Here is a 19,902-nt window from a genome sequence, read left to right on the forward strand (position 1 = left end):
GATGACCAAGCTACAGAAGCCCTTTTATCCTTGCTTGCAGCCACTGAGTTGAAAATATGGTTTGAGCATGTATAAACACATGAATACATTTTGTTCATGTATACATAGTGGGTAAACGTATGTATGTTTCATGGGAAAGAAAAATTTGAGACCCCGGCAACTGATGAATAGGTATAAATAGGCAGAGTTAATAACATCCCCTTTAGTTCACATCAAGAGCTCTCAACAGCAAAACTTCACCTTGCTGTGTGGCTTTGATGTTCTGCTAGGTGGATGGGAAGTACAGCACTTGAAATAGTAGCACTATGTATTCTGTCAAGTGCTATTTGTCTTTTGTGGTCACTGTCTGCCAGCTTGAATTTCTACAGGGTTCTATATTCCTTCGACTTGCTGTTTGGGAGCGTGAATCCCCGTCTTATGTAACATTCTCTTGTCAAATTCAAACAACACACAGGGGTTTGTACTTTTAGTATATCAGCCTTTGAAAGGGAATTATCCACTGCTAGAATGGCTGTGCTAGGAGGGAAAGACTGTCTCTTTCTGTTATTTCATCGCTGTTTCAAGTAAGACACTGGAACCTTGCAAGAAATATATTCTCAAAGAGTAACAGTTACTTTTTGAACTAAGAAATGTGAGTTGGTTTTAAGTGTACTAGTGTGGTTAAAAATAGAATGCTGTTCTTTTGGGAAGGATAGTCTAAAGGTTGCCTTTGCTAATTATGAAAACCATTGCTGCTTTAAACAGGGTGTCAAAGTGGAAGTAAAAATATTTTTAATTATAGGCTGATACAGTTCCATTTCTAGATATATGCCCAAATTAATTTAAGAAAGATATTGAAACAAAAACTTAAATAAGAATGCTCATAGCAGTACTTTTCACAATAACCACAAAGTGAAAACCCAACTGTTGGTTATCAATAGTATATCCATATCAGCCATAATCCATGATATAGCATGGACTAACCTAAGAAACATCATGCTAAATGAAAGAAACCAGACACAAAAGGCCACACATTGTATGATTCTATTTGTATGAAATGTCCAGAATAGGCAGCCCTATAGGAAGATTACTGGATGAATAGTTGTCAGGACGTGAAGAAGGGTGAATGGGAAGTAACTGCCTAGTGGGTCCAGCGTTTCCATTTGCAGTGGGGAGGTTCTGGAATTAGTGGTGGTTATCTGAGAGGAGAAATACATTTAATGTCACTGAATTATATGCTTTTCAAATTAGGAAAAGATAAAAACAAAAGCTATTATAATGGTAAATTTTATTTGTATTTTATCAAAACGAAAATAGCAAAATAAATTTTACTAATACGCACACACACACACACACACACACACACAAACACACACAGTATCTTTAGTAATTTTGATTTCCTGAAGAAAACGCTAAAAAAATTTAGAATATAAAGAAAAATAAGATCCTCATAATCTCACCATTTCATTTTTTCTGTACAGTCAAGGCCTTAGCAGCATCTGTGGGCTCTATAAGCACAGATCTAGCCAGCTATAGACTGAAAATGTTTGGAAAACATTACATCTGTACCAAATATATAAATTTCTCTTGTCACTAGACTTGGGTGTCTTTACATTCTTTGTGTAGCAGTACATTTATATGCTTAGTAATATATGTGATTATTATGTAAAAGAAAACTATGAAGATGGCCTTATGGCTTATCCTTGCATATTAGTTAATTATGTATTTTTGATCTTTCATTTGGAGACGTCAAACTATATTATGAAAGCTATAGCCTTCTCTTGGAGAAATTTCACACTGTTGAGTAATTAGAACTCTTTCCCCAGAATAAAATACCCTATTTGCTGTGTTTAATTTTAACATGAGATGCAGAGTCATGCATGTGCTTATGCCATAGGGGAAAACAAAATTATTAAAGAATTTTAGTAGAGAATTTAAAATTAAAAAAGTAAGATAGTACATTTGAAATAAGCAGAAGTTGGAATAGGGCCGCTGATGAAGTGTAGTACTTCAGTAGAATCCCTTATTAAAGGGACCTTTTAAAGGTATGAAAAGTGAGTAATTTGGGGAAAATATTCATTAACTGATGTGTTGTCATATCCACCTGCAAGGCTAAAATGATTGTTAAATGAGAAAAATTACTCCCCCAGGGAGAATTTTAACACAGTCTCTCTTGTGTTTGAACATAAAAACTTATCACTACCACTGCTCTGTGTTCTTCCATTGACAGCATTATGCTAATTCTAAATGACAGGATGATTGACAGACACGGCACTTTAGAAAGAAAGAGAACCGCACGTAGCATGTCGGAACCTTCCAAAATGACACATAGCCTGAAACTAGTATAGTTCCGCTGTTCAGGAGTCGTGTTGCCCTTTCAAACAGTATGAAAGGTTGTAAGACAAATGACAACGGGCAGAGTTTGACAGGTTGGTTCTCGGGATAGTCACCTCAGCCGCTCATTTTCAGGCTATTCTAAATGAATAGGCTTTGTGTTTGTAGAAGTTGTGTGGCATACATCCTAACTGTGATTTTGTTGGGATGTAATGTAGAAGCACATCACTGACAGAAGTCAAAATATTTTCTAAATTATAATCAGGCATTTTTACTTCTGAGCTTTAGAGGGAAGAGCATTTAAAGGCATGAAGAACAAATGTTTTCTAACGTATCCTAAAGTGGGAGCTCAAATCATATTTAGAGAGATTAATGATGCTTGCACAAACTTTGGGACTTTTTCTTCCTTATCTGGCTTTGAAGACAGCTTTGTGGTTTTTTTTTTTGGGGGGGGGGCTCATTTTTAGTACATCACACTTACATGGAATCATCCCATGCTTAATGGGGCTGGCCAGCATGATTATTGTGTGATTCAAAAATCTTTCCCTGGACTATTAAAGCTGGACCTCATGTCTCGTCTCACTCTGTCCCTAATATAACAAAGCATCTGTCATTGTATGTGAGCCTTGAGGACTCCTGCCACTCAGAGAGAGCTGTACTTCATTTTCAAAAGAACCTCTAATGCACACCTCTCGAGCGATCCCAGTTCCATTTCTGATGTGTCTGGTTGCAGTTAATAATAGGGTGCTTTTATAACATCCTTCATGAGAATAAACAGATGAGAGGAACAAATTGGCTACTGTCATTATCCCCCCCCTATATTTTAGAAGCTAATATTCTCTTTTTCACTCTCCTTCCCCCATAAAGGTTTCCAATTTTTTTTTAGATTCTCTTAATGTACAGCTGAAAACAGAGTCCCCATTCATACACAGATGGCTAGCATGACTCACAAAGTCACCAAGTGAAATGACTTCTAGTCGCATGTATACAGTCTGTTTTCCCTTTGATTATTTTTCTGCAACTATGATGCACATTATGTTCTGTTTTTCTTCTGCGTTAAAATTTCTGCCTTTATGAACACAAGACAAGCAACAACAAAAATAAAGCAGTCCACCTAGCTCTGGAAATTGCACCTCATTGTTACTTTCAGAAGGACCTTGAGATGGAGTGGAAGATGCTATTATGGAAATCAAGTCCTTGTACGAAACTCTGCTTTGAGCATTGTTCTCAGTGCCATGGAACACTGGGATGCTTTGCACTTACTGGCCATCTCCAGAGGATTTGCTGGGTATCAGCAAGGCCTCGTGCAGAACAGGAAGCCTAAGGAGGAGGCAAGCAGTTAAAGCAACTTCTTAGAAGGGGATTTAGTCCATAAATATTTGCATTACTCATTTGGACCCTTCGGGAATGGGCAACAGAGTCCATCCTTGGGTCTCCTGCCTTCCTGTCTGTATTGTTTGGTGGAGGAAGTTTCTGTTTCCTTCCCTAGAATCCATACTGTCTTCCTTCGGCTTGCCTAGAGGCGCAGTAACAGTTCTTTCGTCGGCAGTTTGCATGTATCCCCAGCATTTAATTTTTTTTTCAAGTGATGAATTCTGAGAACAAGGAGACTTGGGTTCTGTTCCTAGCTGTCCCTACCCCAGTTCTGTGACCTTTCTGGACCTCAGTTTCTATACTAGGAAGTTGAAAAGGTTGGACTAAGGTCTCTTTGACAGAGTGTGTTTCTGTGGCAGACTCCCTTAAAAAAAAATGGCTTCTGGTTCATTTTACATCCAGAGAATGAATCAGCTATTTAGAAATCATAAAAAGAGTTCCCTAACTTTTGAAATGGCCATTGTCAATGTAAATGTTGGCCAAAAGTTGTCAAAGAGTCCATTTTTTAAAATTATGCATTCTACATTTGATTTTCACAAAGAATTCTCTTGGGTAACAAAATATTCGAAGCCATTAATGCCTCTGTTTGATTACTGTGTCATTTCTTCCTTTAAGTCAGCATTTTACATTTAAATGTAAGGGGAACAGTCACACTGGGGAGACATTATTCCTTTTACAAGTGGTGCTTTGCTTTGCAGAAGGATTCAGTGTAGCATCTTTATTGTCTTCCGCGTGATTTCAAGATTAATTTATTTTCATAAATTCAACCCCCATGTAACTGTTTAGACCTCTTCCATAAACTGAGCTAACCCATATTGAGTTACATATTCAATGTACAGTTAGGACTTGGACATGATTTTTCTTAATTTCTTACCAAGCAAAGATTTCCTACAGAACAGGTTTGACCAGAGATACCCTCTGTACCCCAGTCTTTGAAGAGTAAATTAATTCATAGCTCTAGGTTTTGAAAAATATAAATAACTTCAGTTTCCTCATTTTTAATTTCATCTCCTTTGTCATTTCCTTTTTAAAAATGGTAGGAATAAGATTTAATGAAAAGTGGGCCTTTTATTTAGAGGTATGTTGCCTGAACTTTACATGGGGAGCTTCCATGTATTCAATTTTCTGAATGCTTATTATAATTAGTCATAATAAAGAAGTGGTTTTTCCCCATAATTACACTCTGAGCTATAACTTGTTCACTGTAAACCTTTGAGTAAAGAGCATTTTCTTTCATTGAAATGATATATATATATGTTCATCTTCATAGCTTTTTAATGCACCACTTCATTAATACTGCTTTATTTAAAATCTTAACTGATTCTTTAAAAGGTCATAGGGGTTATTGTTAGATAGTTCAGGCACTTTAGAGTGTCAAGCTATTAGGTAAAATAAATGCTATATGTGATTTTTGTTCATGGGCCTTTGTGACTAAATTGGCAGGCTGTGTTCTTTATAGACAAGATGTCTAAGTCTCCTACATGAATCAAAATTACTACAACAGCTAAAAACTGGTCTAACTGCACTAATTTATTGCTAAGCTAAGGTGACTAATTTACAGGGATTTTAGACTATAGCAATATATATGTATTTTATTCAAGGGGATACTTGCAGTTGTTGTTACATAACAAGAAAAAATAATCCATTAGCTGAAGTAGATGATGAAGCCAAGTTTTTATATTCAACTATGTTAAAAAATTACTAATGTCTAGGTGATTAATTTATAATCAGTTATCACTTTTGATTTATATTCCTGTTTTTTTTCTACAAAACTTCTCAAGAGGTATTGAGTGTGTTTTAAGAACTGGGTGGATAATAGATAAAAGCAGCCTAAGATGTACTTCTTATTGGTCCACTTCAGGAGAAAAATATTTTTAAGTCACTAAGTTGCCTGTTAGTCATACTAGGGATTATGGGCTAATACACCACCTTTCCTCCATTATAGTCTTCTAAAGAGAAGTTGCATGCGTGCTTTTTCTTATTGACAAAATATTCATGGTCACAGGTGCTACAATTCACAAATCAAAAGCTACTAAGGGACAAAGCAAAGACAAAAATCCAAATTTCAGCAAGACTTTAAAAATTTGTAATTTAGCCAGATTATAAAGGGGTCATGTTAACATGAAAGATACCTTCAGAACTCCCGAATTTCTGCTCAAACTGGTGGGCAAAGACATGCAGCCAGCCACAAGACTGAGAATTTGAATGGAGGATCTAGAGAATATACAGTCTAATTTTTTTTGGTACTACTGAGTTTGGGGGTAAGCACTGAGTAGGATCCATACAGATCAGTATCAGCTTCTACGATTAAATAATTCTACCCTAAGAATTATTCCAGATTGCAAACTTGGAGTAAGTAGGCCTGCATTTGAGGTCCTGTCATCTTTTAATGTTGAATTTTCTCTCATTAGGAAAAGTCACTATTGTGATAGGCTGAGCTAGAGTGGAAGAAAATTGGTTGTGATGTGATGAGTTTGAGAGAGCAATGTATAGCACTGTGGATTTATAGTATTTTCAGGGAAAAGAAGTATCAAGTTTTTCTACTCAGAAGTAAGAGAGTCTGGGTCTGATCCCTGGACTGTTCTGTGCAGCATTTGTTTCTGGCCACAATATCCTAGGCTGCTTTCTGGATGCATATGTATGTCATCAGCAATGCAAGCCTTGAAAGAGTTGGGAGTGTGCCAGACATCCCTGTTCCTCTCATTAAGAACTGAGTCCTTTCATTTACTTCAATAGTGCTGGTATATTAAGCCTGGCAGGTCAGTCTTTTGTGAATGGCCAGTAACTGACTGTGTTGTTAATTACAAAGCATATTTTGCCAAAAGATTTTATCCAAAAAGGCATGCCAAACAACTTTTAATTCTCTGACCTCCTGCTATATGTTTCTTCATGTTATTCAAGATGAACTTACTTCATGGTGAGCCATGGCCATACTGTTGGAAAACCATGAGGTCCCAAAGTGGGCGTTAATGGAACTGGCCCCACCACTACTGTCTGAGATAAGATAATACCCGAGGAAACTGATTAATATTCTTGGCCAAAATATTATCAGGTGCAGAGTCAGCTTCAAAGGTCAGGACTTTGAACGCAATTGTAGACCCCAGTGGTCAAAGGTTTCATGGAGCCCACTCAACACCAGAGCACATTTTATAGGCAATTATACTCTTAGCCAGATGCCTTTTTTCTTCTTTTTCGTGTTTGAACCTATTCAGATTGTCTGCTCTCCGATTAGGCTCACCGATTAGTAAAAGCAGGACCCTTTTGTAGTGCTGCCTGTGTATTATAGGACTAATACTTGCCTTACAGATAGATGGGGCTTTATTAAGCTTTGACTGTGCAGCTGTAGAGAACATAATATGGACCATGTATTATAATGGAGTGGGAGAGGGCACTTTTTTTAATACTCTTATGTTGAGGGTCACTGCATTAGAGAATAATAATTTTAAGTGAAACCACGTTTCTAACAAGGGGCCAGATAATGAGGATAAATGAAATCTGCAGACAGTCTCGGGGCTTCATTTCAGCCATTAGTTATAATCTCTTCTACCAAACCTTTTACTATGAAACAACATTGATTAATTTGCATGTATTTCTTCTCCCTGCCCACACATGCTCACTGATAGAATGAACAAATAGAGAAATGGACAAGAGAGAAAAGATGATGGGGCTGAGGCCTGGTACACTTGGGGATACATAAACCCCAAACTGGATAATCAGCTAGGGAATAATCAAGATAACCAACATTAATCTTGATATGTAATTATTCTGAACAATGTTTAAAAATGAAAGATTGTATAATATCACTAGTAAAAATGACTTGCTATGGAATGGCTCTGAATAAATATGGCTTTCTTTTTAGCATGAAATAGAAATCTGTTGAACTGGTCTGAATGTTCACTCAACATACAGATATAGCTTCCTTTAACTCCATATTCTCTTAGCTATAAGTCCTACATTTCATATACTACAATTCTAGTTGATTTATAGCTCTACTTAGCAAAAGTACAGTCTTGACTAAAACAATATTATAGTAGCTGATGGACCTTGAAAGCATTTTTTCTCAGACATTCTAATCATTTTGAAACTGACCTGCAGAGTCCCGTGAAGCTAGATTTGTAAGTCTCAAGGTTTTGCCTACATGCCTTTTTAAATTTTTTTTTTGGGGGGGTGGTACAGTTAGGTAGGGATATATTACTGCCTGATTGCCATTCTGTTCCTAGATACTTTCTCTTTTTCCATCCTAAGACAGTTACTAAGATAGTTTTAGAGCACTCTTACTTCATGGAACCCCAGTTCTCTATGTAACTGATCCCATATTTCATTGATAACGTCAACCATAGCTGTTATGAAACAGCCCAGCAAAAACCATTTAAGGGAGAAAGCATTTATTCTGGCTTCCAGTTCCATGGGGAATACAGTCCATTGTAGTACCGAAGGCAGGGTGGTAGGAGATGAGGCGAGCACCTCCCAAAGCATCCATCAACAGTTGAGAAACAGGCAGAGAGAACAAGAAGTAGGTCCAACTATAAAGCCTTACTTGCCCCCACCACCTGAATTACTTCTTCCAGCAAGGTCACAAGCTGGACACGCGTCTTCATGGCCCAGGAGCTTATGGGGGAACTTTTCATATTCAAACCATGGCATCATTCACTTTGGTGGAGAAGACTCGGGTTGCAAAGCCAGCGATTTCCATAGGCTGATCAGAATTGGTTGCTTCCACTCTCCTGTATTACTTCTTCAATGGAACTATTTGTTGGCACCCGTGGTCCAAGTACATTAAAAAAAAACTACTGCTTAGCAAGTACCAAAGAGAACATTATTCCCATTCTCCTTGTTCTGCTTGTTGAAAAACGAGTCACCCTAGTTTGGGCTTCTAGCTTTGTGGAATAGCTTTCTGAACAGTGAAAGCTTCTCACAAAGCATTTACTTTAAAATGACCATATTTATAGGAACTTTCAGTTGTTCAAATCATAGGAACCCAGAAAAGTAAATGGCTTTCTTTTTTTAAATCAAATTTGATGCCTGGGCCTTTTTACAATAAAAAAGTAAATAAACAATCCTGTTGTTGAGCAATTTTTATTTTATTCATCATGTCCAAGTTTTGATCTCAGATAAACAGGTTTTTCAAGAAACAATTCATATATACCATACAATTAGTCTTAGCCTCTTTTAATTATTAAATTACTGAGATTTAAAATGTCAGAGATTCTTATTGAAGAGAATGTGTTCCTATAGAGGATTATATGTCTAAACTATCCCATCACCTAAGTAATTATTTTCCAATATGTAGGCACAGAGCTTGTAGTTTGCCAGAGCTTGCATGGTTATTAGAGATTATCTAGTTTAGCATGTTAAAAATTGTAAGGAGGTACTCCTTTTCCAAACCATCCTTGCTGAAACGTGAGTAGCCCTGCAATTCTGATAATATTTTCATCCCCTTCCTCTCTCCGAGACAGTTAAATATCACTGATCTTTGCCTGACACTCTCATCATGCAGATAAGGAACCTGTCTCAGAGTTGTGACTAGACATCTTAATAACACCAAAATTATTTTCAATTTTAACATGACAGATTTTTGATAAATAGAGGTAACGATTCAAAATTCACTGCAGTGAATAATAGAGCATAAATTACCTGTGCTGTGTATTTTGAAGAAACAAATTATGAAGCATCTGATATTGTCAGAGACTAAACTCTCAGAGTCACTGATCAGGACGTTAGTATAGAGAAAGTGTCAGATCTGTCATTGCCTCAATGCTGTGTCATACTTTGGGGTGACTGGTAGATGCCCTTCATCCTGGAAATATTTGATAACTAAATACTCATGTTTCCCCTCAGCTGTCCACAGTCACATCCCACAGTGCCTGAGAGGCCTTAATGCAGTGGTTTTTAAACAGCTGTCTTGGTTGCATTTTTAGCAAGAGGAGATTCATGGGAATATTGATATCTAATAGATAGAATAGCCACAGGGGCACACTTTAATAATAATTATAACAGTAATTGCTCAAAAGATCTAACAGGCTCAAAGGGTACATGTATGAAGACAGGATGAAATCCATTTCCCAGGGGACATTTCATTCCCTGAAAAACTAGAAAACTTCTGCCAAAGGGCAGAAACAGCAAAAGAGGTTCTCACTGGCACCTTTCTCCTCTAAAACCTTAGCATACACATGGAAAGCGTATGCCTGTCTTCACTTATCTGCTCTAAAAAGAAAAAGAAGTCTCTGTCTGGGAATGGTGTGTCCCTGCCTTTACATCCTTTACGTCAGGCAGCCTTATACTCTTCTTGGGAACTCCTAATCTGAGGTACCTAGAGAAAGGAGAGAATGGAATAACATGGTCCTACTTTAAAATTTACATTTTTATTAGCAGTGTGTTGAAAGAAGTTAAGAACTCTGAATAACTTCTCTTCAGCATTGTGTACTATTCTGTCAGGGGAAAGGACCACTTCCTTTTGATTATATGCTAATCAAAGGGAAAGCACATTGGTTTTGCTTCAAAACAAAATAAAAAGTGAAAACCAAAACATTAGCAACCAGTCTTCCTACAGCCAATAGACTTCTCTTTTCGGGTGTCACTAAAAGTTTATTTCACACTTTAAAATGTTATACAAAATGGCCGGGCGGTGGTGGCACTCACCTTTAATCCCAGCACTGGGGAGACAGAGGCAGGCGGATTTCTGTGAGTTCCAGGCCAGCCTGGTCTACAGAGCAAGATCTAAGACAGGCACCAAAACTTCACACAGAGAAACCCTGTCTCAAAAAAAAAAAAAAAAAAAAAAAACACCCTACAAAAATGCCCTGTCCAAAGGTAATTGGAAGTCTTTATTGCTGTTAAATTGACACATATTATGAAATGGACAGTCTGATTGTTTTCATTACTTTTTAGTCTTTTCTTTTGATCAGGGTCTCACTATATAGTCCAAGCTGCCCAGGATCTCGCCATGTAGCACAGGTTGACCTCAAATATATGATTCTCCTGTCTTGTCTTCCGTGTGTACCACCAGCCCAGCCTGTTTTTTTCAGACCTATCGGACAGTGGTAGTTTGCCTCCAGATGAGTTAAGGTTTTGAAGGAACTAAAGCTTGAGAGGGCCTAAGTACAGGGAGTTTGGGGCTATAACCTGAAGTCGTGAGTGTGACTGCATGGGGTTTTGCTGTCTCCTTGAAGGCTTTTCCTTATTCCAGGTGGGGAAGTGTGGCAGGATTCTTGCCATCAACTATCCTACTCTATGCCTGTAGTTTGTTTCAGATTTCTAAAAAAAAAAAAAAAAAAAATAGCATAGCCTGGTATATGTTGGACATATATAAGTCAGCATTTTTTCAGTCTCTATGGATATCATACTGGCCTTCCAATCCAAAATCAGTGTTGGAAAACAGAACTACTACATCCTTCTAAAAACAAGAGGAAAGGGTTGGACACTTAGCTCAGTGATAGAGTACTTGTCTAGCAAGCACAAGTCCCTGGGTCTGGTCCTCAGCTCTGAAAAAAAAAAATACAAATATATAAAAACAAGGGTGGGGAAAGAATTGCGTTGAAAATTAAATTATAACCTTTTCTTTCTGTTTCCATAAAGAAGTCTGTACTAATAAAACTGCCAATTTCTTTCAGGTGGGTGTGCATGGCATTAGAATAGAATTCATCAATGAAAAAGGATCAAAACGCACCGCCACCTACCTACCGGAGGTTGCAAAGGAGCAAGGTCATTGTTGGACTTTATTTCATATGCTCTAGTGAAGATTGTAAACTGAACTGCCGTAGCCGACCTTGCAGATATGTCTGATAATTAATTGATCGACATCACATTATAATAACCGACTCTTTCATCACTGACTGCCACTGCAGTGTCTGGTTCAAACTGGTGAATTACACAGAATCTGCATCTTGACAGTGACATTTGACAGCATATACTCATAAATACATAGTTTCAAAATAGCACAAATTTATGAAAGTTGGGGTTTATTTTAAGCAACAGTTTGTTACCACTTTGGAACACAATTTTCCCATGCACCAGTATGCAGAACTCAGCATGGTGGTAGAAAGAGGCCTTAGGCTTAGAGACAGCCGGGTAGCTTGATGGTATTCACTGTCAATATCTACCAATTCTTCTTAGGTGATTGCTATTATTATTCTTAGGTGATTGCTATTATTCATTCTGCTAATATTGAAACTGAAAGTTTCCCATTAAGATTGGGAGCTTTGTGAATACATGAAGTAACACTTTATGTTTAGTCTCTACTTCATGATCAATAACAATTTTCTTACTTCACAGATATGCCACACATCATTATGAACTAATATGGTGACTCCAGACAAATTTGCTATAGTACTTCATCCTTTCTAGCCACTACTAAACTCTAGTCTCACATTAGTTTAAATAAATGCTTTTCAAAAATTCTTTAGAGCTTATCTTTTCAGTAACCACTTAAAATGTGCTTTTCCTTGTATATGCTCATACAAATATGAAAGATATAACAACAAATTTTAATGTGTTAATCCTCAAATGAGATGTTAATCTTTAAGGCAGTTATGTGAAGATTTGTTTGGATTGCTTTAGAAAATGTCTTAATACTACAGAATCATTGACTTCATAAGGATATTAGAATAGCATTCGTATCAGAAACAATAAAATACCCTTGAATGTTTCTCATAAGTATAGATTATTGAGCATAGAAGATACCATTAAGACCAGCAATCACCATGAAATAGTCATGGGAGCCCCAAATACTACTGAGTTAACACAAGTCATGTTTTATTTATTTAGGCTTTCTCTCCCTTTTGAAGGTATGACCATTAAAGAAGAGCACATTTGTTACAGAGACATGACTGAGTGGTTTCTTAGACAATTTAAGGCATGTGGTGATGAACCTGCTTCTATACGAGGATAAAATCTTAGCTCTTCTGTAGGACTTTGTTTAGGACCAAAGGAGTTGATGGCATTTGGTCACAGTGATAGCTGACCTCTACAGAGTCATTTTTGTATTTAACCAGTGGTGCTTTGTGATACGTGCTTGACTGATATTTTGTCTCATTGTCTCCCCGCAGGATGGGACCATATTCAGACCATAGATTCCTTACTGAGGAAAGGAGGATACAAAGCTCCGATTACTAATGAATTCAGGAAAACCATAAAGCTGACCAGGTACCATGGCATTTTGTAGCACAAGACCAACGAGTACACTTCCAAGTGTATGCCTATAACTTTGACTTCTTTGGTCTCTCAAACAGCACTTGCTTCTCTTGTTGAAAATAGTGGAAACAAATGGCAGGCCATACTGAGAGTGGATACAATAGGACTCTGCTTGGCAGTAAATACTGCATGATAGATTAGCCCATCCTTTCCATCTTTGGCTCTGTGGGATCATTCTGGCTTTGTACAACCAACCCCCTGAGACTTTAAACTACCTTACTGGAGAAAGTACCAGAATTAGCTATTCACTAGCTTTTGACATTGCCTAGCAGAACCCCAGGATTCTGATAAGCAGTCCTAAAATTTAAATTTAACCTTAGAATTTTGGCAGTGATAGGACTCTACTATGAAGGCTTATTGAAAAACACAATTGAGCTGAAGTTGAATGCTAAATAAATTTCATCATGGAATAATAGGAATACTTACTTAAGAAAGAAAGTGTCGAACATTTTAGGAAAATGGGTTACTGTTTCCATTCATTTCAATTCTAGAAAATAGCATTATATGCCTGTGGTTTAAAAATGGATTTTTCTCAGCTCTGCATAGTTACAAATTTGAAAATGCCCCCATTTCTGTTCTCCCCAAGTTTATAGTTTGAGGAGACTAGAAGGGCATGAATAAAAATAATTACTACTCCAAGGCAGAATAGTATGGATGTGTAGGATCATAATTCTGGGGAAGAGGAATTCCAGGAAGTCAGTGGGTGACAGAAGACTTCAAAGAGGAGGTGGATTTAGGGCTGGGCTTGAAAAATGGGTAGACTATTTGACAGGTAGAAAGCGAGGGAGGAAAGGGATTCCCTGAAGATGTGTTGTGAATCAAAGCATGTAGGTGGCGAAGTATGAAGCCAGTTTTAAGGAATACAAAGCACTATGATTGGGCTGGTCTTTCAGTGCACATAAGAAATGTTATGAAGGGAAAATGCGGCCCAGAAGGTAGACTGAGTCAGATCATGCGAGGGCTTGGTATTCCAAACTAAGAAATCTGGACCTGATTCTACAAACATTTGATAGCCATTAGAGGGTTTTAAAAAAAATATTATCCAGGCCACATATGGTGGTGCTTCCATCTCAGCATTCAGGAAGCAGAGGCAGGTGGATCTCTATGACTTGAAGGCCAGCTTGGTCTGTACAGTAGGTTTCAGGACATCCAGGACTATGTAGAGAGACCTTGTCTAAAAAATGTCAACTTGGGAAGTATAGGATTGGAACAGGTAAATTAGAGAGGAAACATTGCTGTTATCAAAGAATCTATGCAAGTGGTAAGTGGGACCATCATGGAAAGGTTCAAGAGAATCCAAAGAAGCCTCTGACAGCCATGAAGGAACAGTGGCAGAACCAAGGTATGCTGGGCAATGGATAGAAAAAGAAGAAGACTGAAGGGAGAAACTGTGCTTCCTCTAGAAAAGCAAGGCAATGGAAGAACACCTAGACTCAGGCAAAGGAGAGGGTTCCAGTGCCAGTATGGCAAACCCCAACCCAACATGTGTGGACAAAGAAAGGAATGGTAAAGGAGGGAGAAATGGAAGGTCTCTGAAGAAAAATAGTCCAATGAATGAGATGTATCCATGATAGAGATATATCCACGATGGTAAACGATTGGCTCTCCCCTGTTCTTTCTTCCTCCCAATGGGGTGAAAGGGGCAATGCCATTCCTGGAGCACTGTAAACAAGCAGTAGAGCAGAAAAAGCACTGGACTCAGAGTTTGGTTTCCTGTGTTCTGATCTCAGCTTTGCTACTTACCAACTTTGTGACCTTGGGCAAGTAACTGCTTCTCTCAGGGCTTCTTGTTTTCTACTATGTCAAATGATCTCGATAGTAGCATGTCATCCATTTCTTGATGTTAACTTTTCTCTTCCCTGACTCTCTTTTAGGTACCGTAGTGAAAAGATGACCTTGAGTTATGCTGAATACCTTGCTCATCGCCAGCATCATCACTTCCAAAATGGCATCGGGCATCCCCTTCCGCCATACAACCATTATTCCTGACACTGAGCCGCACAACCAGTCACTGGGCCTCTCTGCAGACCTCTTCCCAGGAGACCCTACACCTTCTTGGTCTAGCTATCTCTTTTACTGTACCATTTTATGATGATAGTTTCCGTTGCCATGGTGAAGCTTCGACATTGTCAGTTAAGACCATCATGGTAACGGGTAGGAAAATGGCATTTGTTAAGAAGATCTTGTTATTATTTTAGATCATTGATTTTTTTTTTTTTTTGCAGCACATACAGCTTTTGGAGTTTTCTTTCCTTACAATATTAGGTATATTTTTGCTTTGCTATCTCAGTCAGGTTTCTGTCTTTCTATCCCTTTTCTTTTTCCTGCTTCCTCCTCCCTTTTGACTGTGGATGGAAGAAAGTATGCAGTTTTTGAGGATTTATTAGGTTTGTCTTTAGTATTCCTCAGTAAGATAGTCATTTTTTGATAGCTGAGTTGGGGATTAATTGATAAACAAATTCAGGTATTTGTATATTACTCTTGAATTTGCCTAAAATTCTCTTTGCTATGGTAGCTTTGTATTTGGGTCAAGTACATGTTTTTCCCATGGTTAAACTAAATGAGCTTTAGTTTAAGTAATGAACATTCAAAGGTCCATGATAGGGCTTGTCACAGAGAGCAAAAATCCATTGACACCTTCTGTGCTGGTTATCGTAGAAGAGACAGCTCATGGAGTTATAGAATCCATTTACAATCTAAAACGCTGTTTTAGAAAAGTATAAGCTACCTTTCAAATGAGCTGCAGAATTCATTTGGAAAGGCAGCAAATATTAGGAAGAGATGAGATGCAGATTTAGTGCCTTTGAGAAGACTGTAAGTCAAATTAAGAGGGGTTTTGAAAAGGCAATTTAGAGAAATATTCTTGTAAAATTTTATTGTTTCTATATAAGAAACAACAGATTACAAAAAGTCCTTACTCCAAAGTATTTTTTTAGGTGAAAAAATTATTTTGAGCAAATAACCAAAAAGACACTTGTCTATTTTGTATTAATTTAAATTTGTTAGCTTTAGGTTTCAATGAGTCATAATTGGTCAGAGACAACTTTAGCTACTATCTAAGACATGATAAAGATAATCTAGTGAAACAAAAGTTCATATATACTATGATTTCAAATTTGTCTATCATGGAGACAATGCTGAGTTTCAGAGATACTATAAAGAGTTTGAATCTCTTTCTGCACTACATACTTTTGATAGAAACACATTTCTATGTTGACAGATATTATGTTGGACCTGTGAAGATGGCATTCAGATATATTAATTAGAGCCCAGCTCATTTGCAGGGCTATTCTTCCCATGGCACAATCAAAGAAAACTTAACTGATGTCAATGGGAAGCCCTTATATTTATCCCCAGGAAAACCACAGATGATTCTGGCAAATGATGACCTTTGTTTATGGTAGTATATATATATATATATATCTAGATATATATATATTTGGGAAAATATATAATTTTTTTCAAATAGAAAGTCAATATAACAAGTGGTGAATGAAATTATGCTGTAGAATGTATATTCTAAAACTATGACATGCCGCTGATTAATGAAATGGTCAAGCTTATACATTTAATTGCTGTGATAAATGACAGACTGGTAGTTTAGAAAATCATTTTCTAGTTTGTAAGACAATTGGATGAATTCGCTCAAAGTATGCAGTTTCAGTTTTTGATGAGAGTTCTTCGAAGTTTGGTATTCCTTCATCCACAGCATCCATTGTTGAAGTAACCATTTTCAGTTATGATGCCTTAACTAAGAAGCCAATTGCTAGCCTGAAAGGCAATCTCAGTAGCCAATTCTACTGAATTCAGAGACTCATCAAAAAAACGTAAGCTTCTGGGCTTTAGAATGGGCTTTTAAGTCCTGTTGTTTCTGCTTGGAAGCATGTTGTGATAGATTAGTCTTTCGGTATAAAAGCAAGCGGCTACCTGATATTTTCTTGCCCTTATAGGGAAAGTGAGCACAAGCTGAATGGTATTGTCTGCTGCAAAAAAATAAATAAGTAAGTAAATAAGAGAAAGAAAAAAGTAAGAAACATACAAATTGAAGAGAGACAGAATAGACCAATATTGTTGTGAAATCCATCTTATCCATCATCTCATCATTTCAACAGCTCCTCGTCCGGGGTGAGCTTATGGCTAGTTTTTTTCTGTTGTTATTGTTTTTAAAGAGAAGATCTATCACATACATATATGCATGTATGTATACATATACTTACACATGCATACATGCATATATGTGTGTTTATGTATTTAACGGTGCTAATCAATCTTGAGCAGGTCACGTGACTGGTCATGCGGACTCTAAAAATCATATCAGAGTTTTTAAAATCCTTGATATATGCAGATATTATACAGATTTTCTTACCAGTGTAATAATGTTATACTGAAGAATAACCATCCTGCAGGCTTCAAAGGACGAGGTCAGCAATATTTCCCACCATGGCTTGGGGAAAAAGGATAGTTTTGTCTCCTTTTGTATTCAAGTTGATGCACAGTGCATTTTTGTGTCTAAGTAGCTGTTGACTAAAAGACTTTGTAGTGTAAAGGGTGTTATACAAACTCTAATGGTGTGCTTCAGACAAACAAATGCTAGGCCCTTTCACTTTTGATGTATATTACAAAGCTGTTAAATATGTGGTTTGAAATAACTTTGAACATGTGGAAATATGTAGCGTGTGTCTTTAACTCGGACAAAGATTCTAATTGCACAAGTTGTGTTCTAGCCAGTTGTGGTTTATTTGTTCAGAAACACAAATGTGAATTGCACTCTTTATCACCAGAATATTGTATAAGTTCCGTGATCTTTAAACAGCTCAGAAGTAATACTTGAACTTCATTTGAGTAGCACAAAGTTTACAGATGCCCTTTTAAATGTTAATTAGTTCCAAGTTAAGTTTTCCGTTTTTTTTTTTTTTTTTTTGTTGCTGTTGGTTTTTTTTTCTTTCTTTCTTTTTTTTTTTCAAATGCAACTGGGTATTTTCTTGGAAAACAGTGTGTATTTTATTTTGGTATGTAGCAAAAGGCTTCCACTTCTGGAAGGTTTTATTGTTCTTAAACAAGGTCAGCCAGGTACCAGATTCTATAAGAACAATTGCCCCCCCCCCTCAAGTGGCCTTCTGATTGCACGAATGTGCAGCTACCCTCTCTAATCGCCCCCATCCAGAGGAGGTCAGTGAAAGCAATGGAGGAAGTGCAAGGCTTGCTCTCTCCCCTCCCCCGCACCTCACCTAGGATGTCCAGTCCAATGCAAATGGTTCCATTGCACGTCCAGCACACCGGAAGTTTGTATACTGGCCTCTTTTCCTGTCTTCAAATGTGCAAGAATTCGAAACTGTCATCTGGAATAGGTTCCATCTCTTACGTGTGTTAGATCAAACCAAAGAAGCCCCCAGCCATGCCCAAATGCTGCTCCAAAAGCCTGCCTTCCGGTCCTTACAAAAACCTTGCAGGATTAAATGTGTTAACTTTTTTATTTTTGTACAGTTTCTAAGTGATTTTTTGCTAGTGACGTTAAAATGAATTAAGTTTATTTGAGGAGTGTACGCACCTCCTCCATTTAAATAAACTGGTGACTTTCCTTTTATTTTTTACAAGTGGAAACCCATTGTGTGCCTCTCGATTTAAGGGTTTCTGATTACATTATTCTTAAGACCAGCATTGATCCTTTATATACAAAGATATGTTTTCCTTGTTTTTTATTACAGTTTCAGAAGAAAATGAACCTTTTATTTTGCTCCAGACCCAGTAACTGCGCTGGTACATAGACGCACTGAGAAAAACAAAACAAACAAACAAACAAACAATACTTTTGTAACCACCTCTGACTGCTTTTGTATATCAAAGTTGATTACTTTTGAGATATTTGGATCTAGTTTCTAAGTTATTTTAGTGTTTTATATGTTCCCCCAAATTACTTTGAATCAGTCACCAGCACAAAGAGTTTTTGGTGATGCAATGGTGAGACTTGTAATGAGCATAAAGCTACCTGGAGTAGCTCTCCCTCCCCTTCTTAGTACCTGGTATTTTGATTACAGTGAGACATCACGGATTACCTGAAACCCATTCATTATAACTAGGTCCTCCCTCCTTCCACACTGAATTGCTTACTAGTTTGAAGAAGCTATTGGAAGTGGGTATTTTATATGACCTGTATGGCTTTACAATATTAAAAATGAACAAAAAAAGAAAAAAATATGAAAAGGTTTATGTGGGTCTGTACGGTATGGCTGTGGAAAGATATTGTAGTAGTTTTGACACTATTGTTATTACCTTTAAAATCATTTACCCAATAAAATGTTAAAACTAAATCTTTGTTTTGGATTTATGTATTTGTTTAACTTGCCTCATGATGAGGTGTTAGAGTCATTGGAACTTCTGTGTTTAAGAGAAAGGGTCTCCTGTGCCTCAGGCCGGCCTCCAAGTCACTTTGTAGTCAAGGGTGATCATTCATGAGCTGTGGAGGCCATGGTCAGTGTTGGTGAAAACGCCTGATTAAGTGCAGACTGTTTCTTTTAACGTCAGTCTCTACCCATTTTCAGAGTATAGGTTGGACCCTGAAACCGTTCTTAATATGGTGCCAAGCCAAGGGCTGTACACAATGGCATTCTACACACCGAGACTGAGCACCATGTGCATTGCTAGCTCCAGAGTGGTACTTGTGACTTGCAAGCTTGAGGAAAATGCCTGGGCTTAGGGGCAGGGCAACCGGTGCTACAACTTCCAAGGGCCAGGTAAAATCTTGCATCCAGAAAGGAGGCACTCACACTGTGGGTCTCTGGCAGAGGCTGCCATGTGTCTATTTCCTCTGGGAAGGCTACCAACCAGATTGTGGACAGTACCTCTGGCTCTTTATCAGTCATATCATGTTTGCTGTCTCACTTTCATCTTGCATGTTTCAGCCTTAGTTGCTACTTGAATATAAACAGGACAGTTTTCAGTTACATTGCCCCAAAGCCCTAGGACCATGTGAATTTTATAACATGTGCTTATGCCAATCACGGTAGCTGAAAACAGCCATCTCAGGCC

General features: G+C 37.6%; 1 protein-coding gene across 1 annotated transcript in view; it reads left to right on the plus strand.

Annotated features, from left to right (window-relative positions):
• The window catches only part of Ammecr1 (AMMECR nuclear protein 1), a 111,856-nt gene extending 92,672 nt beyond the window's left edge, over window positions 1-19,184 (plus strand). Inside the window, exons 4-6 of the mRNA XM_006970292.4 lie at window positions 11,298-11,388; window positions 12,732-12,828; window positions 14,751-19,184. Of these exons, the coding sequence (XP_006970354.1) occupies window positions 11,298-11,388; window positions 12,732-12,828; window positions 14,751-14,865 (303 nt within the window). The 3' untranslated portion in view covers window positions 14,866-19,184. The remainder of the gene's footprint in view (window positions 1-11,297; window positions 11,389-12,731; window positions 12,829-14,750) is intronic.
• The last annotated feature ends 718 nt before the right edge of the window (window positions 19,185-19,902 follow it).

This window comes from Peromyscus maniculatus, chromosome X, assembly GCF_049852395.1.
Source record: "Peromyscus maniculatus bairdii isolate BWxNUB_F1_BW_parent chromosome X, HU_Pman_BW_mat_3.1, whole genome shotgun sequence".
Taxonomy (NCBI): domain Eukaryota; kingdom Metazoa; phylum Chordata; class Mammalia; order Rodentia; family Cricetidae; genus Peromyscus; species Peromyscus maniculatus.